The sequence below is a fragment of the Aulonocara stuartgranti genome (assembly GCF_965226115.1).
Source record: "Aulonocara stuartgranti genome assembly, chromosome: 13".
Taxonomy (NCBI): domain Eukaryota; kingdom Metazoa; phylum Chordata; class Actinopteri; order Cichliformes; family Cichlidae; genus Aulonocara; species Aulonocara stuartgranti.
This window is the reverse complement of record NC_138949.1, coordinates 29811490-29831469: the sequence shown is the minus strand read 5'-3', so window position 1 is coordinate 29831469 and position 19980 is coordinate 29811490. Positions and strand designations below refer to the sequence as shown.

General features: G+C 38.1%; 1 protein-coding gene across 2 annotated transcripts in view; it reads left to right on the top strand.

The window, feature by feature from the left end:
- Nucleotides 1-19980, top strand: part of LOC309720171 (uncharacterized protein) — a 90488-nt gene that overhangs the window by 51494 nt on the left and 19014 nt on the right. For both annotated transcript variants that reach the window (XM_082556814.1, XM_082556815.1), the window contains exons 2-3: nt 9524-9628; nt 16897-17033. In XM_082556814.1, the coding sequence (XP_082412940.1) occupies nt 9524-9628; nt 16897-17033 (242 nt within the window). The remainder of the gene's footprint in view (nt 1-9523; nt 9629-16896; nt 17034-19980) is intronic.

Genomic DNA, 19980 nt, shown 5'->3' with positions numbered 1-19980 from the left:
CGAGGGAAACAGGGGAGTGTGTACGCTGGGGAGAGCGATTAACTGATCAAGAACAGGTGGTGGAGGAAATTGAGGAGAAAACCAACAAAGGGAGGAAGTTAAACTGACAGCAATGAAAAGGGATCACAGAGAATCGCCCGAGGCTAAGCATGATCAAAACTGAAAAACCATGACTGATGCACACCTTGTTTAAATCACTGCAGAAATACTCAAGAAGTCATTTTTTAAATCCAAGTAATAGTTCTTGCTGTCCAGCAGTGATAGTTTCCTTCAGTTTGGCACCCAGGAAAATTTTGAGCCTCTTTATACTCCACACACATTCTTTCAGTGCTGTTGTCAGCAATGGCATAAAAAGACAGAGTCCAGAGAAGACCTTACTGCAGCGCGATGAGGTTAAGCACAGACGCATCCAGTCGGCTGGGGACAGCTCGGCCTTTATAGTCCCAGCTACTGGTGGTGCTTTTAGGCAGCAGCCTCTCTTTGTTGCAGTCCCTCAGTGCAGAAACTCTGACTCTACCAGCATACTTTGACTCTGACAACATGTTATAAAATGTGTAGTAATCCCGCAGGTCCCCTGCATGTACAAAACAAGAAGTTGTTTTGGCTAACTGAAATGCAGCAGCTCCAACAGCTGAGTGAGCAGGAGTGTGCTCCCCAGAGCAAAGCTTGAAATACAGCCAAACATTTCTGTGCAGCTCTTCTGACATAAATTCACAGCAGTGGATACTGAAAGTAAAACAAGTTACCTATAGTAATATAAAATTATTACCATGATTAATAATAATAATAGTCATGATAATAATAGTGCAAAAGTCTTGAGCTACATCCCTCATTTCATTGTATTTTGCCTCTTAAGATGCAGACTTTTTAAAGATTTCTTGAGACTTATGAATAGTTCTCTGGACTTTCTGAAGGTTTTTCAATGTTTTACTTTCAGTCCAGTCCTTCTACATCCAAAGAAGAATGTCCTTCAAGAAGCCTGGAGAAGTATTCCCGAGGTCTGCTTAAAAAATTACAATGAAGTTGCCTAAAAGGGTTCAGGCTGTGGTGATAGTATATGCTGTATTCCTATGTTTCAGTATAATGCTGCAGCATTTTCCCATTTTCCTAGTAAACCATAAAGAAGACTCAAGACTCTTGCAAAGTGCTATATGCAGACAAGTGTTCTTTGCATTGCCTCCTTTCCTTGAATGTCTTTTTCCATGCTTGCAAATCTAAGTTTGATTTTTAATATTCATTTTTTTTCAAAGGCATTACTGACATCTGCGATTAAAACTATGTATGACAAGAATCTGTACACATTTCTGTTATTAGTAGAGAAATAACTGTTGAATCTCTAATGAATCACATACTCGAAAGAATGAATCTGAAAGTCGTTTTGCTGGTTTGATTATTGGGGTAAACAAAGATTCAAACACAACACTGGCATTTTTATCAGTCCCAATATCAGGAGAGCTTTCTTTTAAACAACTGTTTGTTTGGTTTTTTTTTTACTTTTCTTATATATTACATACTTATAATGGTGGACGTTTATGTTAAAGGTGGCCATAGTTTCAAATAATGAGATGAGCATATGCATTTTATTTATATATAGAATTTTATTCTTGGTTTTGCATGATATCATACAGAGCAGAGCTGTTTGGAAGGAAGTTGGCTTTGAGGGAGGGTGGAGCTAAAAAGACTTGGATGACTTGGAGGGCATGCAAAGCTGCTCTGTCCAACAAAAGAAATACATACCTGGACCTGATCCAAATAGGTTGCCTTTAATTCATATAGAATAGCATCAAGGCTATAAAAAGACCTTTACTGCAAATACTATGTTTACTTTCTTTCTTTCTAAATCAGCTTACCTCCCTTAAACAAACACTGTTATTTTCAAAGAGCAACCAATTCAGTTTTCAGTTATATGTACATGAGCTTGTCTGTACATCTTCTGGCAGGACGGGTCATTCTGTTCTTGAACCATTTCCAATCTCCAGTAAATGAACAAGGGACAATATTCGCTGGACTACCAGACCTTACAAAGCACTCATCAATTGAAGACTCATGGAGGAAATAAAGGGACTGAAACTCTCATATTTAGCCTTAAATTGGAAGGGTTTTTATATTTATCCACTGAAGGCAAAATACATTTCTGTAGCTCTAAAACTGAGTCTGTTAGTTTCTAAAATGTAATAGAGCTGGTCTGCCATAATGTGAAGGCCTGGATGTTCTCACAACAAATTAATAAATGCTTATTTCCCCTCTAGAAGACCAGAACCTACAGATAATATAATATAATATAATATAATATAATATAATAGGTCCTTCTTGGAGACTGGTACATTTGATAAAATGGTGAACCATGTTTCCTTCTTCTTGCAATTAGAACATACTTATTCCGACTACACACACTTGACACACACACGAGAACAGTACCATTTAACTGAATTTAATTTTCCTTTTTTATTGCAAGCCTTTATTTTTCCAGAAGGGATGTAATGATGAAAAAAACCTGCCAAAACCACACATGAATAAAACGGATCAAATGCAAAGAAAATTATAACTGCGTTTAATATAAAGACACAAAATAACAGCGCACGAGTCAATAGCTCCATGTGGCCCTTTGAAAAGATGATCAATAAAAAATGTGGCATTCTTTGGTCGGTGATAATAAAGTAACCTCATATTTACTTATATTACATATTTTATTGACTTTTGGCACTCTGAGATATTACACAGAGGCCTTACTAGTAGTGAGCAGTGACTTCATCTTTCCTTGCTGCATGCTCTTTAAAAGGTTGACTCAGTTTTTCTTATTGAATGCTGCTAACCTTCCAGGCTACTTATCACCTAGTTGTCACATCAGCCGGTATTCATTATAAGCAGTGAAAGAACATTTAAAGAGCTCAGTCAGTATAAAGGTGAACAAATGCCGCAGCATTTCCTACAGATCTCGTCTTTTTCTTCATACACTGACAGAAAATATTCAATAATTCATCTTTCTTTCATTTCTTTCTCCTTTTTTTTTTTTTTTTGAAAAATGTTTTGACCTTGTCCCTAATTTTTAGTGCATTAAAGTGATGATTAAGCCACACCATGGGCAGCATAAAATGATCAATATTCTCCTTTTTATTCCCTTAAACCTGATAAAAGAGTCTATCTACATCCTGACTGTGGTTTGTCATTAGTGTTAAGAAAGTACAAGCTTGGAGAAAGAACATAACCCTGAGGGAGACAGAGGAAGAGAAATCTGTCAGTAAGAAAGTCATTTACAGGAGCAGCTCAGTGAGCATGCGAGGCAGGAAAAAAGCTGCAGAGGGGCTTCACTTCACACATCAGACTTATCAAGCCAGTTACAAGACATCGAAAATCAAATTAGTTACAGCCGACAGCTTTGTTTCACCAAAAGTAAAACATTTCAAGATATTGAGTTGAGCGGGGCAAAATGTGGACTATTTGATGCTTTATATTCTATTTCTTTCATATATTTTCTTCAACTTGAAATGTAAAAAAAAGCAGAGGAGTCAAGATGAAACACTCAGGTCTAATCAGATGTTGACAATTACAGTAACAAGACATAACAGACAATTCTGCATCTGCAAGCAGATATGAGCCCTGTTTTGGTTTCATAATATGAAAAAGGAAACTCAAATTCAGACAAATGTATACCAGCTGTCTGTAGGTCTATGGAGAAAGTTATCTTTTCTTCTAATAGCTTCATTCCAACCTTTCAACATTAGTCAAGTGTCCAGAATCATGAAATCAAGAGGATGCTCATGTTGCTCTGCATCTAACGGTTGTATCTTATTTATAATTTACCTATTGACTTCTTGTTAATGTCTATATAATCAGATATCATCATATAAATATGTAGAATTTGTAACCAAGGGACAAGATCTTCAGTACCAGAAGTCTTCTAGTTTTTTTTGTTATTTCTCGTGAGCAATCATGTTTGAACATGCTTTGGCTGCACGCAAGTACCAAAATACAATCTTGAAAGCATCAATTTCCATTTTAAAGAATTAGAAATGAAAGAATTGGACATTCATCATTGGGTATAGATATAATGCATGTTCTGTATTATTGTGGCTAGACCAGAATCCATAAAAACTGTGAGTTGTACCCAGAAAATCAAGTCAACAGACTAGCCAATAGGTTCATATTGGCATGTTGATAAGATGAAGGTCCATCAGAGTTGCTTTTGCGTTTCCATCCATCTTTTTAACTGCATATCCAATTCAGGCTTCTACACTAGGATAGGGTCCAGTACACAAGACAGGTTGCCAGTCTATCGTAGAGCCAGCACGGGAGACAGACAACCATTCATGCTCACATTCACACCTGTGACCAATTCCGAGTGAACTAATCACCAATTAACCAAATATGCATGTATTAAAATGTGAGAGCAACTAGAGAGAACCCCTGCAAGCACAGGGAGAGCATGTAAGCTCCACACAGAAGTATGGAAATATGCTATTTAGTTATATGATTTAGTAAATTTGGTGAAAGTGATTGAAAGTGAATTCCCTGTTTTTTCTTTTCTTTTTTTCCTGGTGTCTCATGAAGGGAAAACAGATTTATTCAATTCAGTTTCAGCTCAGTTGTATTCATATGGCATCAAATCACAACAACAGTTGACTCAAGGCGCTTTATTTTGTAAGGTAAAGACCCTACAATAATGCAGTCAACCCCAACAATCAGATGACCCTTTATGAGCAAGCACTTGGTGACAGTCGGAAAGAAAAACTCCCTTTTAACAGCAAGGCACTAGCCTCATGGAGGGACATCATCGTTCGCCACGGTTTGGGGATAATGGGAGAAAGACAGGACAAAAAACATGTTATGGAAGAGAGCCAGAGATTAATAATAAGTAATATTTAAATGCACAGTGGTGTGTAAAGACATAGAGAGTCAAACAGCCAAGACAATGTTACTGCAGCTACTTTTACTTAAGTCTCTTCAAACTCATCTGCAACTGAATAATGTTTGAGTAATGCTTGAACAGACACAGTTGGATGAATTACCAATCACCCACTTAGGTCACAAGGCAGAACAGTGAGATGTTATGCTCATTCTCTCATGAACCAAACACCTGAGCACTGAAATAAACTGGAAATTAAAGCAGGGAATGCAGCAGCCAGCATCACATCTGTATTTTTAAATGCAGTTGTTTACCAGCTTTTGGAGATTGACTGATATGTCGTGACTCACCTCTACTTCAGTTAGCTGAGTTTTTTTTTTTTTTTAAATACATGTGGTCTGACTAAGCAGCTATTCAGAAATTGTTTTTCACACTGAAAACTGTGCTTGTAAGATGTAGTGTGGATTTGGGAGGTTACTTTTTCTCCTCACAACTGTGCATCTGAGTTTGTCCAAAGGGTTTTAAAAAATTCATTCACTCTACAGGTCAGACAATTTCCCAAACTCTTCCACAAAGCTCTCCCACAACTGAAGTAAAAAAACAAAATAAAATTAAATTTTAAAAAAGGAATGCGATTTTCAAAGAACAGCAAGAAAACATCTTTATTTTGTTGCACAGCAGTGCACCAAAAGCTTCTAAACTGTAATGTGTTTTAATTTGAGTTTACTGAGCAGCAATTTCCAAACTATCCAGCAAGTCATGTGTAATGGACATGGAAACCCATCCTCAGCGGGCTTAATGCAACCCAACGACATCTTTAATGACATAATGCAAACCTATGCCGTCTTTGATTAAATAATGCAAATGTAATGTTTCGTTGTGTAATAGAATAATGCAACATAAATTCGTTAGTTAATGGAATTATGGTAGCTACGGTAATCACTTCTCTGATGAGCTAATGCTGAGTAAAGGAGGAGATCCCTGCGGTAATGGCAGAGGATGGCAGCCGTTCTGGGACGTTGAGGGATTAAGGGAGGTTGTCTGCGTTTCCCCTCTGCTTTTGTCACAGGCTTTCTGTTTGTCTCTGTCTGTCCTCTATCACATTTTCTGTCTTTGTCTTTCTGTCTCTGGCCCCTCCTCTCCCACAGACCTCTTCACAATGCTCACAGTGCTCAGGAAGCTTCTCGATTTTTAGAGACAAAAAGTTGGAATTTTCCAACTTATGCAATCTGTGACGCACACACACACAGCCGAGTACCCAGACCTCCACTGAAGGTCGTGTCACAGATTGAGTTTTCCCTGCTTTAAAAGATAAATCAATCTTCCACTAATGGAGAATGTGTGTGTCTGCGTGTGTGCGTGCGTGTTAAAATCTTGCATTGCATTTGTGAAAGCACGTGGGCTTTAGACACACTTCTGTATGTTCTGTATAAAGAGAAATTATCACATATGGGTTTGCAAAACTGTGTGTGTTTTTTTTGTGCGTGTATATTTGGGTGTGTATCAGCTCGTGTGTGTGTGTGTTCACTCAGACACTCAGATTGCTGATCAATAATTGTGATTGAAGGGCCCATTAGCCATCGGAAGCAATAGAGACAGCATCACTCCAAATGACAAACTCAACAATGAACACACACAGACACACACACACAAACACTCACGCACACACAATATGACAGGTAACAAATTAAAAGCTTGAGTATGATGAATACACATCCCCATAAACGCATTTTACAACCGATACTGGTTATGGCTGTAATTTACCACTCCAGCCAACACAGAGGGATTTTCCACAAACACATTTTGTTTTCATCTTGCTTCCTATGGCCAACTTTCAAAATCATGATTTATAAATATGCAAACACACTTTGAAATGTACTTTTCCATCTTTATCTGATAAGTCAGATTTTATTTTTCTTTACATAATCTAAATGGCTGTGAACTGATTTTTCGAGTCTATGACTAATAATTTAATCAGCAGGCGGCTTAATGCAGTTTTGTTTCTGTCTTCTCTTCTTTTTTCTTCGATAAGGAAAGAGTATATGAGGTAAATCTGCTTTAGACATGGTCATAAGAGACATTTACACTTTACAAAATGCACAGCTAAAGTGCTTTTATTATTATTTTATTGTTTTCTGTTAACTATTTACTGTTAGAATTGGGAATGCTCATATTAAACATTGCCACATTTTGAAGTCACTGTATGTGCATTTGATCCCTGTGAGCGAAAAGGTTTCAGACTGCGCTAAATGCTCATTTTTTGTAAGCTTGGACCTGTAAGACATCAGACAGATGGGATATCCCTTATATGCTCCTCTGAAGCACACAGCCCTGGCTGTAGGCACGTTCAATCCTTGTGCTAATAAGGGGCAAGGCTGGCTTAAAGGAAGAGGAAAGGATGCTAAAATACCTTGCTACAGACAGGGCATAAACTAAAAGTGGCTGCATCAGTGCAGATAATAACATCAAAATACTCCTTGATTTTGAACAATGAGAATCAAAGCTACTGTAGCAGACCTGAAGATTACATAAAGGATATGAAAATGAGCATCACTGGTCCTCTTTATGTGAAAATGGCAATATGAAAAACATCTGTATTTTAAATTCCACTTGGCAGAAGTCAAATTCCTTAAGGGTATCAACACTAAAAGTGTTCATCATGCAAACTGGGCTTTTCCACAGTTAAATCATGTAGCCCGAAGGTCCTTAAAGTTTATATATTTATTTTTTATCCTGTGCAATAAGATGAAAATAAAAACATTCTGTGTAACTCTGAGGCTTTGTTAGTTTGTTTGGTTTTGCATAACAATCTACGTCTTTGTAATCAGCTATTTCTCTCAAAACACCTTCAGGGCCTTCACATACATTTATGCATTATATTTAACATCTTGATCAGATGATTTGAATACAAAAAACATATTAGCTAGTTAATACTTTACAGTGCTTTAGTATAAGTATTGTTTGTAATTTCTGTTGGGATATTGTGAGAATGACTATTTTCAATCTAATTTAACAAACTCTACATTTTTTAAAAGCTGCATGCCTTGTGATCCGAATAGTGTTACGTATTTTAAAATGTCATCTAGCCCAGAAAAATACAATCACCAGTAATGATATTTTCATTTCATTTGTTTAATTGGGTTCTCTTTATCGCCTTTGAGGACTTGTGTGCAGATCTGGTGAAGTTTAGTTCATGTTTGTTGGAGATATGTAGAAAATATATATTAGAGGGTTTACAAATCTTTTTTCTTATTCTGTAATAAGCAGAGTGTTTACACAGAAAAACCATTACCTAAAATTCATTACGGTCAGCACACATAGACAAATCGAAAAGATCTCTGATCTGCATTATCTCTAATGACCAGCACTCGGGTGACTTCTCTTGTTGCACAAAAGAAGTCCAATTGTAAAGAAGACCTTGAGAATATGACTTCACTTTTCACTCAGACTATGACTTGAGTAACAGTTTAAGAAGAGTTTACAGTCTCAGTCACTGGTTGCAAGTCTTGTGCATTATACCATGATATTCATTTAGAAACTTATGGTCCCGTCTAAAATAGATGATAAAGCAAGGTATGATAGGGTAGGTAGGGTTTCTACTCTTGTCAGTGACAGGCTGCTACTGTATAAACCTGGGGGGTCCTTCGTCTTTCACCCTCACCTTCCTGCCAGGGTTCAAGATACCATGATGTCAAAGGACATACTGAAGAGTCAAGGTTTCAATATCCAGTCAATGCATTCAGTTAGTTCATTTCACTTCATCCATCCATTCTATTCTGATTATCCAATTCAGGGTCATGGGCTGCTGGAGTGTATCCCAGCTATGATAGGGCGAGAGACAGGGTACACCCTGCACAGGTCACCAGCCTGTTACAGGGCCAGCACAGAAAAACAGACAACCAGTATGGAAACCCAGTAGGTTTTCAATTAGATGGCTCCCAGTGACCAAGTACTACACAGAGGGAGAGGAAAACTCCCTTTTAACAGAACAAAACCTCTGCAGAACAAGCAGGGCAAACATCTGTCCTGACCAGCTCGGGGGTGAGAAGAAAAAAAAAAGGCACAGGGAAACAGAACACACACTGGCCTGGGACAGAGAAGACACAGTTTTATGACATGCAGAGATGGTGTACAAACGCCTATAATAGAGGAGGGTGGGAAAGAAATGGTCTGTGTATCACAGAAAGTCTGAGTTTGATTTGGCCCTAATTACAAGCTTTATTAAAAAGAATGATTTAAGTCTGTTCTTAAAATCTTTCATTTTCAAAAGTCCAAAGGGAAAAGTGTGTATAGGAGGAAGCTATAGCCAAACTTTTAAAGAGATAAAACTGTGATAGTTTGCTGAAAATTAATCTGGAAAGAAACTTTGTGTGATACAGCTTCATCTTTGTTTTTCCTCCTTTTTTTCACACTGTACTCCCTTTGCACTAACCAGAATCCTTTTGCACATGAAATAAAGAAAATAATATGCTTCATGCTTCAAAAAGTACCATTTAAAAAATGAATATTTTTCTAATAAAAAATCATCATAAACTGAGAATAAAGAGCCATATGTCTTGTTAATGGAGCAATAACTCCCAAGGTCACCACACAGACACAATATAAGAAATGATATTTTCATATTAAGACTTCACTCCTTTCTCCTTGTCTGATTTCCTTCTCACCTTTGTCTCTCGGTAGGAGGAGGGGGACTCGAGGTTTTACTGTGAGCTCTGCGATAAGCAGTATCTGAGACACCAACAGTTTGACAACCACATCAACTCCTACGACCATCACCACAGGCAGGTGAGTCATGCCACCTTAACAAGGCACCAAGAGGTCTGGTTTATCCTGCCACAGAACACCTTAAACCTTCCAGACCAAGGTCATGGATTTATTACATCCCAGTGCCACAACAAGCACTCGAGTCTGATTTCAGACACACGGCACACTCGCTGTGGTCTACAAAATCCCACTAACACAGAACCGTATCCATCCTCATGACCACTATGACTAAAAATTGCAGCACTTCTGATTCATTTCATGGAAGAATTGACAGTTACATTATGACAGGATTAGCTTCTTTTTTTTTTTTTTACTCGGAGTGGACATGGTGACAGAGTAGCACTAGGCAAAGCCCGTTGTCTGGTAACCCACTATTATAATGTGATTAATATGGATAATAATGTTCTTAATATATGCAAATTGCCAAGACCTCAGCTCAGAAGCCATGACAAGAGACAGAGACACAGGGTGAAGGCCAGTAAATACTAATTTATTTTAACAAAAAACATGAAATTAACATAAAAATACCAACACAAAGACGACCGTGAGCTCTGGAAGTCAGTTTCATCAGTACCGAGAATGTGTGAGTGGATTAGTGAACAGTACGCTGGTGGGAATGTTGAGTGGCACGAAGCAAAGATGCATATGGAACAAGGGCCCCCAAAGGTTTAGTTTTATGGGTGAAACACTGGGCCAAAGCGTCTGCAGCTGACCTGATGGTCTGGCCCACACACCGCACAGCAGTAGAACATATAGGCAAACAAGACAAGCAAGCAGAACATCAAACCATAAAGCCCGGGTTTTTCTTTCCTCTGTGATGAGCAGAGAAAATGTATCGAAGCATCTTTTGACCAAGTGGTGCTAAAAAAAAAAAGCAAAAACAAAAATAAAAAAGCTGAGTTTACAGTAATTAGCTCTCTGTGGTAGAGAGCGAGAGGGAAAGCACACACTCAAGAGAAGAAACCAGAAGTTTGAACAACTTTATGTGTGTTGAAATATACGTTTTGATCTACTTTTTAAATATATTCGTATTCAACAACATTATACACAACAGACACTTTATTAGGCACACACTTCTAGCTTTCAGAACTACTTTAAAGTTTAATGACATAGATTCACAAAGGTGCTGGAAACATCGCTAAGATATTTTAGTCCACGTTTTCATTATTGCGTAATACAGTTGCTGCAGATTTGTGACTGTATGATAATAATGAGAATCTCCCGTTCCACCACATCCCAAAGGTGCACTATTGGACTGAGGTCCCATTACTCTGGAGGCCACTGAAATACAGTGAACTCATTGTGCTGTTCAAGAAACCAGTGTGAGATTACTTAAGCTTTGTGACATGGTGCATTACATCTTGTTGGAAAAGATGGGCACACTATGATCTTGAAGGAACGGACAGTGTCAGCAACAACATTCAGGCAGGCTGTAGAGTTCAAACGATGCTCAGTTGGTGCTAAGAGGCTCAAAGGGAGGTACGTGCAGCAAGTATCCCACAAACCATTACACCATCACCAGCATGGACTACTGATAAAAGGCAGGATGGCTTTAGGTTTTCATGCTGGTTATGCCAAGTTTTTACCCTACCATCCAGATGTTGCAACATAAATCCAGACTCCTCCTATGAAGCAGCATTTCCCAGTCTTCTACTGACCAATTTTGGTGAGCCTGTGTGAACTGTAGCCTCAGTTACCTTTGTTTAGCCCACATCAGTGGCACCTGTTGTGGTCTTCTCTTGCTGAAAGCCATCAGTATCAAGGTTGTCGTGTATTCAGAGATGCTCTTCTGCATATCTTGCTTGTAACTGGTTATTCGAGTTGCTGTTGCCTCTCTCAGGTAAATGCTGTCTGGCTATTTTCCTCTGACTTCTGACATCAGCAAGGTGTTTCCACCGAGACAACTGCCGCTCACTGTAGAGTTTCTCTATCTGGTCTGTTTTCTGTAATCCCTAAAGCTGGTTGTGTGTGAAAATCCAGTGGATCAGCCATTGTTGAAATACTCCGACCGCCTACACTTAATGTCACTTAAATCACATTTCATCCCCTGTCCTGAATTGCTCAGTTGCTGCCATGTGATTGGCTCATTAGATATTTTCATTATCAAGAAGTTGAACAGGTGTACCTAATAAAGTTTAAAATGAGTTTATATTAGGTCCTTGTTACAGTTCTTGAATTTATATACTTTATATATATATACCAAGAGATCTGAAGCAGAAATTTAGATAGTTTGTTTAAAACTGTTGCCCCTTTAACAGTTACACAGCTCGTGTGTGTTAGACTATTGTGGCTGATGTTACAAATCAATAAGTACAACTGTTTTATGGCAGCATTAGATTTTTTTTCGTATCAATGTGATTAAGTATCACAACCAGTCAGATATTCAACTTACAAGATTCGCCAAAAACAAATATTCTTCTCCTCTTTTTTTAAAATCCATTAACGATTGATTTTTTTCACATAATGCATGGCGGTTTTATCTGATGACACAGCCCACTGTATATCAGTATTATGCCCCTCCAAAATTGTATAATGTTATATTGGATTTTATACATATCATCCACGGGCCATTTGCACTTGAGAAAGAGAGAAAGAAAATAATATAAAAAAGTAAGAGTAAACACTGAAATAATCAATGTTTAATATATACAAGTTATTTTATTGGGCAAAAGCAGTCATCAGTTTTACTTTATATGTACAGATAGTTGATGGTGGGGCGATATGGTTTGGGTCTTCTTAGAGGAAAAGGTCAACACAAATCAATACAAAGATGTTCTGAGTGATCACGTTCATCATATGATGATACATTTCTTCTAGTGTCTTCTAGGATGACAGTAATCATATCGATAGGGTACGAGGTCACATATTTGATAAGTTTGAAAATGATGTGAATCGTATCCTAGAAACAGTCACTAGAATTGCATTGAAGACTTAAGGAAGACATTAGACTAATGTGTTTTCCATCATCAACAAAACACCAAATGAGGAAATTTCATTTGGAAAAATGGTGTTCGTTACTGTAGCAGAGTTCAAAGGCTTGGAGAATCAATGCCAAAGAGCTCCACGTGTGTTGGTTACTCATAAATCTACACATTGAAGTGTCAGGTTTCAAGTTAGTAAATTGTGATAAGAAGCAAAGTCCAGAGGAGGAAGGTGCAATGGCGTAAGTCAGATGCTGGACTTTCACCCAAGAGAATATAGCTTTCAGTCCTATTATTTCCCAAGATTTCCCAGCAGGACATTGCATTGTAATGAGGTGATCGATGTTATTATCCTCTAGTCAGTGGTTTTAATCTTGTGGTTGACTAACCAGCATGCATAGACATTCCTCATGAAGATATTCCGAAGTCTATACCTCTATAGAGTAAGACATAAAGATTAAATGAAATCTATAAAGCCAATAATAGGCAAACAGGGTCATTTTAGGTTAAAAATCAACAGTACAAATTCTCCTAATTAAATAAAAACACAAAGATTATCAATAATGCAGCCTGATTACCTGAACTAAATATGTGAAATTGTCGCATTGCTGCAACATTCTTCTCTCATTATTTTTCTCTCTTCAGTTGGATGTAAAAAAGAGAGATGTGGAGGAAGGCAACTCTGAGAACTTGCAGCTGTTTGGGTGTTTACAAAATTATAGGTGCTGGGAGGAATGTATTTGCTGCAATTACCATTTGTTCACTTGCAAGTGATGAAAGAGGCATAATATTTTTCACAGTTAGCTGTGTGTCAGAGTTATTAGGTTTACTTGAGGATGCGGAGCATTTAGGGCATATTGTTCGAGACTGCAACACTTGCAGGAAATGGATTTTCCAGCACTAATATTCTCTAGCCTGCACACACTCGGCTAAGCTGCCCATCTTTTGGTTCACGGTCAGTCACGGTCCCATTTTCTTTTAGAAATGAAGTGGTTTGCAGAGGGGCTACGTCACCAGCGCTTGATGTGCTGCTGTGACAGATGAAACGAGCCAGACTGAGAAAAACAACCATCCACAGTTTATCCTATATATGCTGCTTACAGAGACATATTTTTTTTTATCTTATAAAATATATAAATTAAACAGTGAGACCTGTCAGTAGCAGAAAGGTGACACATCATTTTTTGTGTGTGCTCTGCACTCCAGCACTGTGAATCTTAAAGGAAACAATAATCCTCGAGGTGAAACTACCGACTTTCGGCCAATGCTTTACAGCTGATGAACTTTCTAGATACAGTAGCCCTTTGTATACAAACTGTACTGTTCGATGTGGATCTTTAATTTCAAATCTATTGTTCATGTTCTATATGGTGTAGTGTAGTGAAACACTCCAATTGATTACATTATGTTTGGGGTAAGTTGTTATTCCCTGTTTGCTATTGCCAGCAGTGATTTATCTACAGTTCACCTGGTCAGCATCATTTCCACTACATAACAATATCAGCATGGGAGGAAATAAATGCAACCTTGGATTGTAGATGAATACTAAGCATAAGGATCCCTTGAACCAGGGCTCCCTTTAGAAATATTCACAAAAAAGATTCACACAAAGGAGATGTCTAATTTAAAAATGCTGCTAATACAGCAGTGAGACTAATATATATTTTTAAAAAGGAATTTGCTACATGATGCTAGGAGTGGAGGGAGGTGTTTGTTTTATAAACACTATGCATTGGTTGATAGCTTCACATCTGAGTAATGACGCTTCAGTATCCCAGCTGACACAATGTAAAGTACATGGAAATTCCTCTGATTTCATTATCTTGCTGTGTACCACAGGGCAAATTAATTACTGAAAACAAACAGGGGAAATACCAGAAAATCTGTTAATATCATGTTTCTGTTTTTGGAAATAGCTTATTTTTGTTTATCACTCAAACTGTATTCAGCTAAATGTGACAACATGAAATTTGGATGAAAAATGTCATCATGCATCATCCTAAGACTCCAAGAGGTTCTACTGTTCGCAATGCACGACTTTCATGTTCCTAGATAGTTGTAGAGCATGTATAATGCTGTGATTCTTAATCTCTTATTTTTGTATCTTTCTTTGATGATCTGAACATGTTAGTCTAACACATTTTGATATTAAACACAAGTAAATACATAACGCAGTTTTTAAATGATCAGTTCATTTATTCAGAGAAAAAAAACCGGTATCTGAAAGTGCCTGTGTGAAAAAGTAACTGCCCTCTAAACTTAATAAATTGTTGTGCCACCCTTGCCTGCAAGAACTGTAATCAAATGTTTGCAGCAACTGGTAATGACTCTGAAACTGATGGTTAGACATCAGAATTTGTGATTGCATCAATTACAGCAAGTCGCCAGGTCCCGAAGAAGCAAAGCAGCCCCAGACCATTACACTACCTCCGCCATGTTTGACTGTTTGTATGACCTAAAACGCTGTGTTAGTTTTACACCAGATGTAACGGGTCTCAAACCTTCCAAAAGATTCGACTTTTGTCTTTTCAGTCCACTAAATATTTTCCCAAAAGAGTTTTTTGCCTTGGAACTCATGGATGCCATTCTTGCCCACTCTCTTTCTTATTGTTGACTCATGAACTCATGACTGAGACAACTGAGGCCTGCAGCTCTTTGGATGTTTTCTTTAGATTCCTTTGTGACCTCCTGGGTGAGTTGTTGATGCGCTCTTAGAGTAATTTTGGTCGGCCAGCAACTCGGTTCACCACTGTTCCACTGTCCCACTGTTTACTCCATTTGTGGATAATGGCTCTCATCGTGGTTCACTGGAGTCCCAAAGCCTTATAAAATGCTCTATAATGTTTTTCCAGACCGATGGATGGCTTTGTTTCTCATCTGTTTCTTTACATCACAGCATGATGTGTTGCTTTTTGATCTGATAGTATACTTCATTTTGTCAGACAGGTTATATTTAAGTGAGTTATTTATTCAAAAGGTCTAACATTAATCTGAGCATGGTGTGGCTGATGAAATGTAAGTTAGTTTCTTAGAAAATGTGGATAATCAGTTAATCATGTGAATTATCTGTATATGATATTGAATGTTTTGATGATCTGAAACATGTGTGACAAATATGCAAGAAAAAAATCAGAAAGAGGGCAAATACTTTTTCAAGGGCTCTATTATTGTAGTCTCCATTCTATGATATGATTTGGTATGTAGGGCTCACCTGAATGAATGTATCTTAGGAGTTTGTGCAGCTTGACCATCTGGAAGGACACTGGCTCTATTCCACAAAGTGTCAAAGTGTCCTTGGGCACGATACATAACCCCAAATTTCCCTTGAATCCCCTGAATTTCCCTGTAAGTGTGTGAAAGGTTGTTAAAAATAGGTTCAAAAGTAAGCAGTAAATGTGTGTGTTATGAATGAATGTGGCCTAAATCAGTGCTAAAAAATATGATGCTATAATCACTCAAATGTTAGCAAAAAAAGAGCATTTGGGCTCAGTTTGCACAAAAGAGACATAGCCTTCATTCCACCTCAGGTTAATAGGCAACATCATCGGTATTGCAGGAAACTATCACGTGTTGGGTTGTTTTTTTTTAAATGTTCGTATTTATATTGATATGCTGTAAACCAGTCTACATGTTTCACAGTTTAACGGTTGACGGTGTGCTAACGGTGTTGATTCAGTCCTAGTTTGTCGCGTTGTTATGGTCTACCGTGAGGCTTCCTGTCATTCTGTCCACCCTTCACACTGTATGTACACCTTCCATGAAAAATCACAGGCTACATAACAAACTTTAACAAACCCCACAGTGTCTGTCTTCCAGCCTGTCTCTTTGTGCCTCTGTTTGTCCGTCTGTCTCCCTGCCTGCCTCCATGTTTTATCTGTCTGTCTATTTATGTCTGCTTATCTATTTGCTGGTGTCTCCGCCCGCCTCGCTGTCTGTCTCTTGTCATCTGTCTATTTGAGATGTGAACCCACAGGTATATTATTATCATTATTATTATTTGTGACACACACATAGGCACACACACACACGGGCACAAATGACACTCGCACACTGTATCAGTATCTCCGGTCAGCAGACAGCTTGCAGACAGAGCTCAATAAGTGAATTAAGCTGGTCTGGACTCTACTAAAGCTGACACTGGCTGACTTAGACGGTGCATATAGACACACATGCACAAACAATGCACACACACACGCTTACAGACAGAGCAAATACACAAGACTGATAACTCCACCCACTTACCTCACAAATTAAACATTTAAATTCATCTTTTTAATGCATTATCCATTTGACCTCTTACATCTCCTTTTTAATGCAGCCCTGATACGACCGCATCTGCTTCTGTTAATCACTCTGCTTGTCCTGCAGCGACTGAAGGAGCTGAAACAGAGGGAGTTTTACAGAGCACTGGCCTGCAGGAGGCAGAGGAGGCGCAGGGAGGAGAAGAGAGAGGAGAGAGTGCTGAGGAGACTCAATCAGCATGAAGACAGGAGGACGGGAGAGTGGTTAGTAGCATCCATAAGTTCTTTCTTTCCTTTCAACCCATTTATTATATTTTATGTGTAAAAAGCTCAATTGTATCAGTTGCTCCATTTATATTTTATGGAATATGTTTCAAAATCGATTTGGTAAAAAAATATGTTTTCCAAAAATCAGTGAAACTGTTAAACATTGTGTTTTTCTTTATCTTTTAAAGTCTTTTTTAGGACTTCAAGCTGTAGTTTTTCAATGGGATGAAAAGAGTACAATGTCCACATCTGCCTTTCTCTTGCCTTTCTCTTCAGCCCCACAGAGCATGAATAAAAAAAATCTATTTTGTTTTTTTTGTTTTATGACCAAGAAGATTTATAGTTTTGGTTCACTTTCCAGCTCTCAGGAGTACCATTTCCACCAGCACCAAGCAGCAGATTTAGAGGAAAAAAACTAGATGGACTACTGAATAAGCTAAAAATGAAATTCAGTTGTTACTGAATTTAATTCACAACAACAGTCACCTCAAGGTGTTTTGCATTGTATTGCATTCTGTGGGAGTAGAGTTAAGGTAGCTGCTCTGCTTTGTCCTGCTACATAGCACTAAAGAAGATAACAGTGAAGGACGTACTTCCTTAAACGTAGTTACAGCACTTTCAGAAAGACATCTAGTGTAATGACATTTATTGCCCAGTTCTGTGTAATCCATTATTGTAATATTAAATGTTATCAAATACAATTTTTTTTCCATTATGTTTATAAGAAGTTTGGAAAATTGCTCATAAATAAGTACATTTGTCCTGCATGAGGTTAATCTCAAACTTATTCTATCTTTTAAGCTAAATAAATCACATTATCAGACTAATATTATTAATAATCTGTCCACACTTAGTTTGTCTTCTGCTTCATCATCACACAGGACTTAAAACTGTGACAATGCTCATTCCAGAATAGATGGCGGGAAAAGATTCAAGATTCAAGATCTTTATTGTCAATACAACAATATATATAGTATAGAGTGTATCTATCGAAATGCCATTTCACCCCAAGCCCCCCATGGTGCATTTATAAGGGTATCAAAATATATCTACAGGGGATATAAAACTAGAAATGACAAAAAATTAATAACTCACTATATTTAAGTAAAATGAAAAAGATGAAAAGGTACTAATACTAACTATATCTATGTATAATAAACACGGACAAAAGACAATACAAAGTGATCATGTGTAATTACAGTAAAGTGAGATGTTGGTATTGAATACTATGTTCAAGTTATGGTCAGGATATTGTGGACAAGACAAGACGAAGACATGTGAAAGATGTAAAATGTGCAAGTGTAGCATAATGTAGATGTGAAAGTTTGTGTTGTTATTATTGAGTCTTCTGGTGAGTACTGTAAAAATGTTTGTAGAGATCTTTATGTTTGTCAAAGTGTTTGTTTGTAAAAGTGTTTATGTTTATCGGCCCTTTGGTGGTAGTTGACTGCTTGGGGGAAGAAGCTCTTGCAGTGTCTGGCCGTTATGGTTTTGATGCTGTGAAACCGTCTGCCAGATGGAAGAAGGGAGGACAGTGCATGTGAGGGGTGGAAAGTGTCATTCACTATGCTGATTGCACATCGGATGATGTGTTTGATGATGAGCTAGGAAATGATTGGGAGAGGGCCTCCAATGATCCTCTCTGCTGTTCTCACTATCAGAGACTTCTTTTCAGCGAAAGTGCAGTTCCCGTACTGGATAGTGAGGAATGAGAACGCTCTTAATGGTTCCCCGGTAAAAAGATGTGAGGACGTGAGGAGGGAGACTGGCCTTGTTCAGCCTCTGAGAAAGTGAAGATGTTGTTGGGCTTTCTTCAGTGATGGTGGTGGTGTTCAGGTTCCAGGAGAGGTCATCTGATATGTGCACACCCAGGAACTTCCCGTTGTTGACCAACTCAACAGCAGATCCATTGATGTGCAGTGGGGTGTCTTCCTGAAGTTAACAACCATCTCTTTAGTCTCCTGAACAGACAGGTTGTTGCTCTGGCACCAGTCCACCAGGTGTTGTACCTCCTCTCTGTATTCAGACTCATCATTGTTAGTGATGAGACCCACCGCTGTTGTGTCATCTGCAAACTTGATGATGTGATTTGAGCTGCACTGTGCGGTACAGTCATGTGGTAGCAGAGTGAACTTGACACATTCAAAGTTCAAATGTGAATTAATGATGGCCTTGTATTTAAGAGCCTCACACTGTGTCTCAGTTTGATAGCTCCACTGGTTTACTTTAGTACTCTGTGTAAACAATATGCAAAGTGTGAATTATTACGGGATAATAATGTCACTAATCAAACAGCAACCTGACCTGCTGCATTTTGAAACTTGTCTAACCTCCGAGCACATCTTTTTCATTCAAGAAAACAATTTAAAATCCACAAACACCAAAGCGCTCGTACTGGCCTCGCTGCTGCTCATGTGTTCACGTCCAAAGACATTCCCTGTTTCCTGTGTAGCCCATGTGGTGACCCTCGTGAGAACACATTCAAACTTTTGATATTTCAAGAACTTGTAGAGTACTTTATATAGCTGCGCTTGTTAGTATGTATACCCTCATCTGATTAAAATTATGTGTTTAAGTAACCACGTGAGACCCAAATACAGTACGCCACAAAACTTAAGGACCTGAACAGTAGTTGTAGTAGTTATACCCATGGGTGGCTTCAGAGTGAAGAGCATGGTGACAAATACTAACATAATTGAATAAAACTGTATCAAAACTTATACTTTAGAAAATCCTAGTTCAATCATTTTAATGTCTCAGAAATTTTCGACCTTTTTAAGTTGGTGTAACTGATTATATTTAAATTAACTTGAAGTATTTTACAGATGTGCAGTACCCATTTAGGAAAATTTCACTGTACTTATTTCTATAGTGTCTTTGTAGCTGCATTTGTCCAGTACTATTGTAACATCCAGAGTGGGTGTGTTGGATAAGTTCTGGGTTT